The sequence below is a fragment of the Condylura cristata genome, unplaced genomic scaffold (genome assembly GCF_000260355.1).
Source record: "Condylura cristata isolate star-nosed mole 26May11 unplaced genomic scaffold, ConCri1.0 scaffold00021, whole genome shotgun sequence".
Lineage (NCBI taxonomy): Eukaryota > Metazoa > Chordata > Mammalia > Eulipotyphla > Talpidae > Condylura > Condylura cristata.
In genome coordinates, this window is record NW_004567122.1 from 5567220 (window position 1) to 5580251 (window position 13032).

The following is a 13032-nucleotide window of genomic DNA, read 5'->3' on the forward strand; positions in this document are numbered from 1 at the left end:
TAAGATTTATTTATTTTTGCATACAAGAGCTGGGATACAGGCCAGAGGTGCGGGGGTGAGAGGATTCACCAAAGACAGAGTGGGGAGCAGAACAAGACAGATGTGCTGAAATACACTGCTGACAGGGGATCAGTGGGTGGGTCAGAAGAGGTCTGCCACGCCACATGGGTCACCTCCCTGGCTGGGGATTGAACTCGTGCTAAAGTGCTACGTACAGCTTCATAGTGCTGTGCTTTAACCCACTCTGCCACCAGGGAGGGCCCTTTGGTTAACTTTTCATAGACTTTATTTTAAAATTATTTTAGTATCAACAAAGTATACTTGCTAGATCCTTCTGAGCAAAGAAAGAAAATTGTCTCTTTAATGGTGGATATAAGAAGATATAAGAAAGGGAAAAAAGACAGTTATTGTTCTTTATTCATTTAATCTTTAAATATGACTACATCTTTAAAGACATTCTTATATAAACACCTTAGCAGAAGAATTATCATTGTTCACAGTACTTAAGGTTCCAGGATTGATGCCAGATGACTAGCTGTCTACTGTCCAGGATCCTTTGGCTCAGCCTTACAGGCACTGTCCTTCAATTCACCGTCAATGGTAATTAGTGTCCAGAAAGAACCAAAGGTTTGTGCGTGTGTTGGGGGGGTAGGAGGGGAGTATGTGGGTGGCAGTGAAATAAGGAGTACAACAGACTTACCCCAGTGAAGCAACAATTTAACTGTTGAAAATTATTTCAAAACAAAACAATCATTCAAAGTCTTTGTGGTTTATCCCCACAACAAATGGAGGTACTTCCATTTAAAAAGAAACGTTAACAATCTTGGTAAGAACAGTACTTGTGGCACTTGAGCCTCAACCCAGCCCATTACATTACCTCCCCTCTCACCGCACTGGTACAGAAGGTCCAACACCAGCATGTGTCCTCAGGAATGTGGGGTTTCCCCATAACTTGAGTTTGGGGCTACCGTTTCACCCCAGAGGGGTAGCCTTCTGGTGTTTCTGACCCTCCCTCTCCTTCTTTTGCCCTCTTGATGCATGTTATAGGAGCTCTAGTCCAGGAAAGCCCAAGTCTCCCTTTCCAAACAGCCCCCACACCGGGCAAACGTAGAGAACACCGAGGCCCAATCACTCTGTCCAATTCACTATGGGAAAGACACCCACACCAGGAGAGGCCAACCCAGAGCAAAGGCTGATGCTGCACCCCAAGTGCCCACCTCCTGAGCAGAATTCACGCTGGGAAACAGTCTCTGCTCTGAGTGCAGTGGTGCAGGTGCCACCCAGGGGAAGCCACACAAAGAGCAAAGTGCTCCCAAGACCCACCTGTGGAGGCCGGCGCTATTTGGAAGGAGACGAGAACTTAATGCCCGGTGGTGGTGTTGAAATAGTACAGATCTCGCTCAATGAAGAGCATGAAAAGGAGGGTAACCGCACTATGAAGCTGTCGCAGCCACTTCCACATGAGCTCCATCCCTAGCCAGAGGTGTGACCCACATGGCACAGCAACCTCTCCTGACCAGCCCGCTGCTCCCGGCAGCAGTATGTTCCAGTCAATCCACCTGTTCTGCTCCCCTCTCTGTCTCTACGAAATGTTCTTCCCCAGCCCAACTTCACCTCTGGCCTGTACCCCAGGTCTGTATATATAAATAAATAAACCTTAAAAAAAAAAAAAGAAAAAGAAACCAGGGAAAAAGTCGGCCAGAAGGAGCCCTCTTTGGGATCACGTGAACATGAGGGTCAGGAGGACACACAGTATACTCGGCTGCAGCCACTTCAGGAGCAGTGGGAGCAGGATGTGGGGCGGGTGGAAGCATTCTGCAGGCTTCACGCAGACCCATCAACAAAGCACACTTCCCAGGAGCAAGGAGATTAAATACAGCCTGTCAACAAACACGAAAACAACAGCTGCTCTGAGCCCCAGGGCAACCAAGGAAGCAAGACTTTAAATCAATATTACAAATACCCCTAGCAGGCTGGAAGTGTGTGTGTACCTGCCCATGACCATACCCACATGGAAGCAGTTGGAGCAGGAAGCCCCACACTGACATACCCTGACTGAAAGTGTGTGCAACAAGTAAACACTGACCTGTGACTGCAGTCTCCAAGTTATAGTCAGTGACAAAGAAAAAAAAAAAGGCTAAGGGGGTTAAGCACAACTATAAACAATCAATGGTTTAAACTAACCCAGGTTAACCCCAAGATAATGAAGATAAATGGAAACATGAGAAGGAACATTGGCAGCATCATCACTGATGGTAAATAGGCGGCAGAACCTGGTTAGCCCACTCACTACACAGAAAAGCACACAACATATTAATATGTGTAAGGGAGAGGTTTTTCAAAATAAGTAAAAGTCAAGTTAACAACAAACATAATGAGACATGGAAAGAACTGGGAACTTACGACCCCCATAAATGGGGGTAATAGAAGGTCATAGATGATACCACTAATAAGATTCTGGTGATGTACTTAACTAAGATGTCAAAGCACCTATTGTATATATTTGTATATAAAAGAACTGAAGGAAACCATGCTTAAAGGAGAACAGTACAATGATGTTATCTCATCAAATGGGGAATATTAACTACAAGATATTTTTTTAAGAAATTAAATGATAGGCCCTCCCTGGTGGCGCAGCGGGTTAAAGCACAGCACAAGAAGCTGAAGCCACTGCAGCATGAGTTTGATCCCCGCCCCGTAGGTGACCCACACGGCACGGCAGACCTCTCCTGACCCGCCCGCTGCTCCCCTCAGCAGTGTACTTCGTCCATCTGCCTGTTCCACTCCCCACTCTGTCTCTGGTGAATCCTCTCACCACCCTGCACCTCTGGCCTGTACCCCAGTTCTGTATGCACAAATAAATAAATCTTAAAAAGAATTGATAGTTTGATTTCTCATCAGCAGTATGACAAATGAGAAAGACAACACATTCAAAGTGCTAGAAGTAAGAACCATCAGTGAATGGCCCTGTATTCAGCAAAATTATCTTTCAGAAATAGAGGTGAAACACTTTAGATAAAAACTTTTGGCCAGCAGATCTTTTGTAGGGGAGCTATCAGAGGAAGATATGAGGGTGAAAGCATGTGATATTAGACAGTATTAAAAACCCATGCCAGGAAATTAAAGAGCGCTAAGGTAAAGGTGATTATGTAGATGATTATAAAAGATAGCATAATTACAGATAGCTTCTCTTGAGTGTTTAAAAAGCAAGCACATAGAAGAATATGCATATAATTGTTTTTGCTGCACCCATATTGAAATGTAAACTATTTCACAATGTTGTCACAAACTAGGCAGGTAGAAACAAAGTTGTACTGGAATAATAAAATTGTAATTACAATACAAAGTTTTAAGATGTGAAAAAGTAATTCAAATGTATGGGATGGAATAAAGGAATGGAATAAAAGGACTGAGAAAGGGAGGCCTTAAGAAGACATATTATGTAGCTGCCAAAGAACAAGAGAGATTAGAAGAATTGTAAATTCCTGTTCTCTAATCTTCTTTTGAGATACTTCTTGCAATTGCTTCTGACTAGGAACCAGTACCATTTGCTTGCTCAAAAAAAGGCTACTTTAAAGGACAAAAGGGCAGGATTTAGAGAAGGACAAAGGGCTTGTGTGTGGTGGAAGTGTGGGTGTGTGCTGAGGGAGAGAGCATAGGAGTTGAAAATAAGCCTTTTGATTCATTAGGTATATAATCTTACCAGGTGGTAGGGTTAAATAATGAAAATGTTTTTCTGGGTTGAATATTTTCAATTAGTTGAAAAAGCAAAACTCTTTATTAGTGATTTTCACAAATGATTTCCCTGGTATGGAGTAACTGGGATTTTCACTACTGTTTGGTTACACTTTGCCTGATTTCTTTCTTTTTATGCATACAGAACTGGGAGACAGGGGTTTGGGGGGGGGTAAGAGGGGGGGTGAGAGGAATCAGCAGAGACAGTGGGGAGCAGAACAGGCAGAGACTGAAATACACTGCTGAGGGGAGCAGCGGGCGGGTCAGGAGAGGTCTGCTGGGCCATGTGGGTTAGCTCCCTGGCAGGAATCAAACTCAGTGCTGCAATGGCTGCAGTAGCATCATGGTGCTGTGCTTTAACCTGTTACTCCACAGGAAGGGCCCCACACCTTGACTGATTTCAGTACGGAAGCATTAACTACCCACAGGAAGTCTCTCCATGCCGTGACCACAAAGTTTTCAGTCTTATATAACAATTTAGGTTTTAGCTTAAGGAATCCTGAACTCATACTTTATTTCTAAGCCATAGAGAACATTTAAAGTACTGAATGTTAAAATGGAAATATTACCTAACTGATAGGCATCATAATTGTGAAAGCAACCCCCCAGAGAATTCAACCTTGGTTCTTCTTTATAATATCTATAGAAATAGATATATAAAATCTACATGTGTTATATATCATATATGTAGTATACAATGATGCATATTACAATATATGCAATGTACTATCATAATATATGTGATACATAACACAATATAGGTGTTATATATCTGCATAATTGAATATATAGATGATATATTTAAATATATAGATATATATCTACTTAGCTATATAGTACATATTTAACTATATATTCCATATCAATACATGTCAATTAAACAGTACCTTATTAAATATATATTAATATATATTCCATATCTCTATTTGAAGAAAGTCTTGACTCATTGTAATATACCTGTCTCATAGGATTATTTTGGGGATTTTGTTGTTAATTTTTTTCCATATATTGTTATAGTCTCCAATGATCTGCCAATGAATCATCACCCATGAATCACCACCATAATCCTTTGTGTTTATCCCTCCCTTGTTTTGACCCCCAACCACCCTACTCCTTTTGTACTACACCTCAGTCCTCAAGGTTACTTTGAATTTTATTTTATTTTTTAAAAATATTTATTTTATGAATACAAGAACTGGGGTATAGTTCAGAGGTGGAGACAGGTGAGAGGATTCACCAGATATAGTGTCAGAGTAGGACAGGCAGATCTACTGGCATACATTGTTGAAGGGGAGGCCCCCAAGATTATTTTGAATTTTAAATAGGATAATATAGAAAACAAGTATACTAGATATTTCAGATGATGTTATCTTAAGCTTCACATATTAGTAGAGAGGATACACAGAGCATAGGGATTTGGCTAGAACAGAGGTCATTTTAGTAGACAATTAGAAAGTAAGCTGAATTAGATATAGTCATTAAAAAGACCAGCAGTACATGTACTAGTTAGTCATGTAATCAAACTGTATCAACTAGATCATTCCTTGGTTTTAGTTTATATTGGTTTTATTAATAACAAGCTTTCCTCTCATGGTAATAAGATACTCTACATCTTACCAGCTAAACTATAGTAGTGGGGTAAAAGAGTGTCTCTTTCAGTAGTTACTGCAGAAGTCTTAGAGCTTTTGTTGAGCTATCAGATTATCTGCTCATTCCTTAAAAATTATTAGCCCAAGAAAATGAAATGGTCAAGTCTGGAACTAGGGAGCTTTCACTAAGAGTGAGTGGGGTAGTTTCCCCAAAGTTAAATCAAGGTGTTATTATTGGAACAAGGCAGAATAAAAACAGACAGGTTAAAAACAGCAGTAAAACAATATATAATAGTTACTGGACATGAGAAATAGTTGAAAGTGAATCTTAATTTGTTACCCTTCAGTAAAAACTTGTTTATATTCTTGCTTCTATTCTTTTTTAAGTGAGCAGAGGTTCACAGATTGCTGCTTAAGTGAAGATGTTGCATAGAAAACACCTTACTTCAACTTCTCTATAATTATATTGTCATAACACTTGAGGAAAAATACAACTGAATTTAATTATCATGAGAAAGATGATCACTAAGGTATTAATTATCTCAGGGAGCATGGAATAACAGAAGTAAAAATCACAAGACATAAATTCTACAAAAACATAGCAATATAGTTACTATATATTAAGTGATTATTGTACATATTCTAAAAACTTTTACCTGCTTCCTTATTATCACAACACTCTGAGATAGGTATTATTAGATTCGTTTTATATATGGGAAAACTGAGGGTCAGTGATTTGCTCTATGTAAGTGACAGAGGAGGATTTAAATATGTCTCATTTGCTGACAAGGCCTTTGTTGTTGTTAATAAGCTGTATGATTAGCCTCTTACTCTAAAATAAGTTATAATTTTCTTTAAGAATACTTTTAAAATTTCTATGATCACTTAAGGGTTCACCTTAAATTTCTCATCATTAATTTTTCCTCTTTTAAGAATGATTTTGAGCTAATTATAACACCCCTTAATTTTTATGTGACTTTACTCATGAACTGGGATACAGGCCAGAGGTACAGGGATGGTGAATAGCTTCACCAGAGACAGAGTGGGGACCAGAACAGGCAGATCGACAAAGTACACTGCTGAGGGGAGCAGAGGGCGGGTCAGGAGAGGTCTGCCGCGCCATGTGGGTCACCTCTGGGGCGGGGATCGAACTTGCACTGAATGGCTGCGGCTGGCCGTTAGGGCTGCGCTTTTACTTGCTGTGCCACCTGGGAGGCCCAATAATTGTTTTTATACAAATCACAGATCTACTCCACCCTCACCATGTCTATCGCCACTTCTATCTACCTCCTGGAAATGTGTTTAGGGAGAGTTCCTGGACACAGAAAACACTAACGAGGTTGACTGTGTCTCACCAATGCAAGGATGTTCCAATGTGTCTCTCCCTAAGGGTTCTTTGAACCCTTTCTACTGCATTGCTACATATCTTTGATGTTTCCTCACAAATAACCTCACTTGTGAGGATATGCCACTTTTAGCCATTCTTCTGGTGAATTTATTCTCTTTCTCGTCTTTAGATTTTTCAGATTAAGAAGTGATACAGTAAGTGGCATAATTTGAATAATTATTGGCTCAGGTTGTCGGCTATCTCTAATTTTGTGTATGCTTGGTATTTTCATATTAAAAACAAAAAGTAGGGCCCACCCTGGTGGCGCAGCGGGTTAAAGCACAGCACTAAGAAACTAAAGCCACTTCAGCAAGAGTTCAATCCTCGCCCTGCCCTTCCCGGTCCCGCCCCGCCCCACCCCAGAGGTGACCCACATGGCGCTGCAGACCTCTCCTGACCTGCCTGCTGCTCCCTTCAGCAGTGTACTTTGTCGATCTGCCTGTTCTGCTCCCCAGTCTGTCTCTGGTGAAGCTTCTCACCACCCCTGTACCTCTGGCCTGTACCCCAGTTCTGTATGCATAAATAAATAAATCTTTTTAAAAAATTAAAATAAAAAGCCAGAAGCAACAGTTTGCAGCAGCCACAACTTGCTCATACCAGGCATTCCTGGGTCTCCCACATCCACGTTTAACCCCAGCTCCACTTACCAGCATCTCAGATGAACGTGATCCACTGCCTCCCTATGAGGAAATAGCTCCTAGGAGCTATTTCTCTTTTGATTTGGGTATTGCAGCATCTCCTTTTTTCCCTGAAAAACCCCACAGGTGGTTTGTAAAAGAATTTGAAGTAAATCTTGAACGAGAGCCATGTGAGATTAGGGTATTTTCTTTGTACTGCAACCACAAAAACACTGAAAAAAAAAAGTCATAGAAAGTTTCGGTAACAACAGAAAGCCCCAAATTAAAATGAACACATATATTAAAGGAAACTGGAAAGAGAAAAATAGAAAAAGAAACTTTAATTTTTTAAAAAAGAAAAAAAGAAAGGAAAAATAGACCAGAAATGTTATCAGCAATGCTAGATATTAGAGGAGTAAAGAGATGAGAAACCTAAGGAATTACAAACCACCATGAACTCTTCATGCCCTATCCTTAGGAAAATAAAGGCTTAAGTTCAGGTGAGAACAAGAGTTAAATTTTTTTTCTTTAATACATGGGACAAATATAATACTAATAATATAATAATAATCATGGAACAAATAAAAGTATAAAAAGTTGATAAATGTAAAGTTGACCCAATCACAGCTCATCAGAGAAAACTATTTTAGAGATTAAAATTTTATTTTTTTAAGATATTTATTTATGCATGCCTGCATGCAAGAGCCAGGTATTATAGGCGAGAAGTGTGGAAAGGGTTGAGAGGATTCACCAGAGACAAGAGTGCAGAGCAGAACTGGCAGAATGTCCAACACTGCTGAGGGGAGCAGTGGGTGGGTCAGGAAAGGTCTATTGGGCCCTGTGGGTCAGCATCTTGGCAGAGGATCAAACTCATGCTGCAAATAAATTATAACTCAAGTAACATAATCATTGTCAAAAGGGATCACATAAAACCATTTTATGAATTAGAAAACTGAAAACAGAAAAGTGAAGTAATTTGGTAAAGATCACTCAATACAAGTAAGGTGCTGGAGCCTGAATTTGCAGTCCTAACTATTTCTGCAGCACTTTGTTTTCCCCAGTCTTTATGATAGAAAAAAATCCAAAGGTAATTTTCAAACTATATGTAAGTATAACTCAAAAATAATTCTGACTTAAACATACAACATAGATGCCCCATTGAGCCCCATTTTTCTAACACTTCCTCAGTGACACCAGGCTCTGTACAAATTCCTTTATATGGTAAAAGACCACCATATGGCCCAACGGGTTTAAAACACAGCACTACAAAGCTGTCCACAGCCATTGCAGCACGAGTTCAATCCCTGGACAGGGAGGTGACTCATGTGCTCCCCTCAGCAGTGTACTTCATCATTCTGCTCCCCACTCTGTCTCTGCTGAATCCTCTCAGCCTCTGCACCTTTGGCCTGTCCCCAGTTTTGTATGTATGAATGAGTAAACCTTTAAAAAAAAAAAATAAAAGACCACCATAAAGTGATGTTGAAAGCATATTGTCTGATGATTGCAAATAAAATTTATTTTTTAATTCTCTTCTCTTTAGTATGTATTTTAAACTGTGTATGTAGAGTAGAATAAGGTAGTTTTAGATGAAAAATATTTTTATTACTTTATTCATGACTGAAATGATCCAGCTTTGGTTTCAATTAATGTGTTTGAATCACTTGTTTGAGCTGTGCCTCAAAACTTTCTCAAATTCATGCACTCTTTTACATGGTGCTTTTTTTCCCCTCCTTATTTAAGCTAACTAAATTTCCTTTGGCCTCAACTGCCTACTTAATGGTATTTAATTTTTGTCATCATGTGACACCCTACACCTAGACTTATTTTTTATATAAGAATATTTCTCCATGTTGGATCTACTATGAACAAGTTGGTGTCCCACAGATCGTACTGATTTGAAGTGTGACGAATCCTAAAAGAAATTAAGTTTAATAAGTAATAATTTACAAACTCTGTCACCTAAATGACAGCTTTTGTTTTCTGACTTTATTAGGATCTAGTAAAGAGGACTAACAATGATTATTTTAATAAAGGCAATGTAGCTAATTTAAGAATTGTTAACTAGGAAGTAAAGAACAAAAGGCAAAGAATAAAAAGCAGTGGTTTTCAAATGATGGTTACCAAACCAGCGTCCTAAGCATTACCTGGAAGCTTGTTTGAAATACAAATGCTGGGGCCCTCCCTGGTGGCTCAGCGAATTAGCACTGCAAACACAGCACTGCAAACCAGCCACAGTATTCAGTGCAAGTCTGATCCCCATCCCCGGTGGCGACCCGCATGGGTGGCAGACCTCTCCTGACCCGCCCAATGCTCCCCCTCAGCAGTGTACTTCATCAGTCGGCCTGTTCTGCTCCCAACTCTGTCTCTGGTGAAGCCTCTTGCTGCCCCTGAGCCTCTGGCCTGTACCCCAGTTCTGTTTGCATAAATAAATCTTTTAAAAAAGAACAAAAAAACAGTGCACAAAAAGTATGCTAAAGAACCAGTTATGACAATGAGTAGAAGTAGAAAGGTGAGGTTACTAAAACAGAAAATTGGGGAGGTGGGGGGAGAGGCCTTGTGTAGCTGAAACTCATTCTTAGAAGAATCTACTGCTCATGACTCTCACAAGACATCTAAGGAAGAGGCACCCATGTCTCAGATCTGGGGTCTCAAGAAGGCTTGTGGAGACTGGTTTTGCAAGTATTGGAAAACCTCTAAATTTAAATCAATGGCTGCTTCTGAAAGGAACTGCCACCATGAAGAACTGTTGCAAGGTTAAGAAGAACAGGATCAAAATAGCCACCAGAAGAACAAATTCCTTTCTTTCTTCTCAAGCTGTACAGTATCTATCTATTGGCAGAACCTAACAGGGAATGTTTGCAAAATCCCAAAGGACAGGTTTGAAGCTGAGGGACAGTAACTTAACAACTGGCATGAAGACCTTAATTGTAATAAGGCTGGAATGTAATAGAAATAACAAATATTCTGGGGTTGCATGATTGAGCATGCATAAATATGTTCTAGGATACTTACTTTTCAGTTGAGTTTTGGGTTAGTTATACAAAATTGTTCCTATTTGAATCTCCTGATGAGATTTTTTTTTTCATTTTTTTAAAGATTTATTACGCATACAGATCTGGGGTACAGACCAGAGGTGCAGGGGCAGTGAGAGGATTCACCATAGATAAAGTGGGGAGCAGAAAAGGCAGATCGACGAAGTATACTGCTGAGGGGAGCATTGTGCAGGTCAGAAGAGGCCTGCTGCACCATGTGGGTCACCTCAGGGGCGGGGATCGAACTCATACTAAAGTGGCTTTAGCTTCTAGTGCTGTTCTTTAGTCTGCTGCACCACCAGGGAGGGCCCCTGATGAGATTCTTTAGGAACACTCAGGACATTTGTGAAACTTGGACAGAAAGTTATGCTAGGGTTTGCACTGCAATCTTCTTAGCTGAGGTAAGCCCATACGATCACAGCAGTAACAGGTAAGGATTGCTCAACAACACACCAAAACATGTTCTAGACAGCTGTGGCTAGGCTCCTTGAAGTCTTAGAGTCAAAGGAAAAGATTAAAAAGAAGCTTAATTGCCTGGACAGAGTAGTCTGGAGCACAGCCCCAAACCAGGAAGCTGGCAGAGAAAGGTTGTTCTAAAGTCATGGCAACCGATAAGACTAAGGCAGACATCTTCATTTAAGCAGCTGTCTTTGTTGTAAAGCCAATAAACTAGAAAATGAATGGAAATTAATCTGCTCCTTCCTTCCTCTTGTAAATCAGTGGTTGGTAATTGGGGGTTGCTGGAGTTCAGGGCAGCACACCCCAAGATGTGCTAATGTAGCTTATTGACTATTTTGAATTAAAGTTATTTTGAGAAGTTTAGCCAGTGCAAGAAAATAAATCATCTTGGTGATAGGTACCCTCCTGCACCAGCATCCTCCTCACCAAAGACAAGGAATTCAGGGTCTTGTTGGCCTATATAAATAAACTCTTTTAGTCCCTCACTAAATTTAGGTTCAAACCTGAAGGAGTTTCAACATTGTGTCACAAGTGGGTTTTTTTTGTTTTGTTTTGTTTTGTTTTTTTGCAATTTACCTCTTTTGGTCACCTAAGGTTCCCATACCCATGAACCTCTGCGTACAAAATTAAATTTGTTCTTTCCTGTTGACTTGCCTTGTGTGAATGTAATTATTAAACCAGCCAAAAGAACCCAGGATTTAGGAAGAAATTTCTACCTCTCTAACAAGACCCAGTCAGTATTTATTGGAGAGAAATCTATTTATCAGTGTTTTCTGTATTTCCAAAAGGTGGGTACAGATACAGCTATTTTACATGTTAATCAGAAGGGATAACCCAAAGTATTTATTGGTCATCAAAAGTATGCCCAGTACTTTGGGGGGGGGGGGACTTAAAGAAGGCCTTCACCTATTTCAAATTTTATGTTTATGTTTTGTCTTTTTTTTTTTAAAGGATATTGAAGACATACAAAACCACCGTGGAGAGCCTAATGGAGATGACTATAGAAAGATGGGAACACTCTTTGGTGAACTGAATAAAAACCTCCTCAACATGGGCTTCACACGGATGTATTTTGGAGAAAGAATTGTGGAACCAGTCATAGTCCTCTTCTTTTGGCTTATGCTGTGGTTCCTTGGCCTGCAGGCCCTCGGGCTAGTTGCTGTTCTCTGCCTAGTCATTATTTATGTGCAACAGTAAAATCAGGCCAGACGAACTGCTGACATTTGGTTGCCATAGGTGTAATTGGTGAAGTTCTATATTTCACTACATGAAAGCCGAAAAGTTTGCCTTGTTTCAAATTGTGTGCTGTTTTGTAATTAAATTTTTAAGTGGATGTTGTTTAAAATTTAACTCAATTATTGATTTTAATAGGGTTTAATATACATTTTGTAGCTTACTCAAAACTCTTGTTTTACTCCTGTGATCTGTGCCCACTTTTAAAGCCCCCTAATTCCAAGGCCAAGGTTTAAGTAACGCCAACAGTACCAACAGTGAGCAGGAAAAATAACAAGATATGGATTTCAAATTGGACACTATTGGGCTTGCAAATAGGTCTAATGAAACATTTTAGAAGAAAAAGAATGAAATGGGGATCTAAAAATAAATTTTAATTCAAGAACCCACTAAATAATCCAGTATAATTTGGGGAATATTTGGATTTCTATTGTTCCTGCTCACTTCAAACAGTGTAAATGATACTGCTCTATATTACCTTAATATTTTGAGGAAATAAGGTGACACATTTTTCAAAAGAAAAAAGAATACATACATACATATATATATATATATATATATATATATATATATATATATATAACTGCGGAGGAAACTTCCCAGGTTAAATGTAACATTTTTATAATGTAACACTTGGGCCTGGAATCAATTGAGCATATTATTTGAAGTTTTAGACAATTCTGGTGCTAATTCTTTTTGTGAACTTTTGAAGTTTGATAAGCCAGTTTCATAGTTTGTTGCACCCTATCACAATGGTTTATTTCTTGTATCAAAGAAGTTGCATATTTTTTTCCTGAGGGACATAGATTTCTTTTTTCAGAAATTTACATTTTCTAGTTCTTTTATAACAATTCTAAGATTTGAAAAATTTATTTGTCTTGGCATGAGTTTTTGTCCTCAAAAATAGATTTGTATTGTGGCTGAAATACTTTACTATTCTTTTAAGAAAAGATGTGTTCATTTTCTTTAATATCTGTATT

At 39.3% G+C, this 13032-nt stretch overlaps 1 protein-coding gene across 1 annotated transcript; it reads left to right on the forward strand.

Moving 5' to 3' along the window:
* The first annotated feature begins 11629 nt into the window (after positions 1-11629).
* Positions 11630-12601, forward strand: LOC105853931 (chromosome unknown open reading frame, human C4orf32). The gene has a single exon (XM_012728055.1). It carries the CDS (start codon positions 11633-11635, stop codon positions 12014-12016), a length of 384 nt encoding a protein of 127 aa, XP_012583509.1. The 5' UTR covers positions 11630-11632; the 3' UTR covers positions 12017-12601.
* The last annotated feature ends 431 nt before the right edge of the window (positions 12602-13032 follow it).

What these genes read in the sequence shown, in the direction of transcription:
- LOC105853931 (XM_012728055.1), top strand. Translation starts at nt 11,633, where the DNA reads ATGTTAATCAGAAGGGATAACCCAAAGTATTTATTGGTCATCAAAAGT.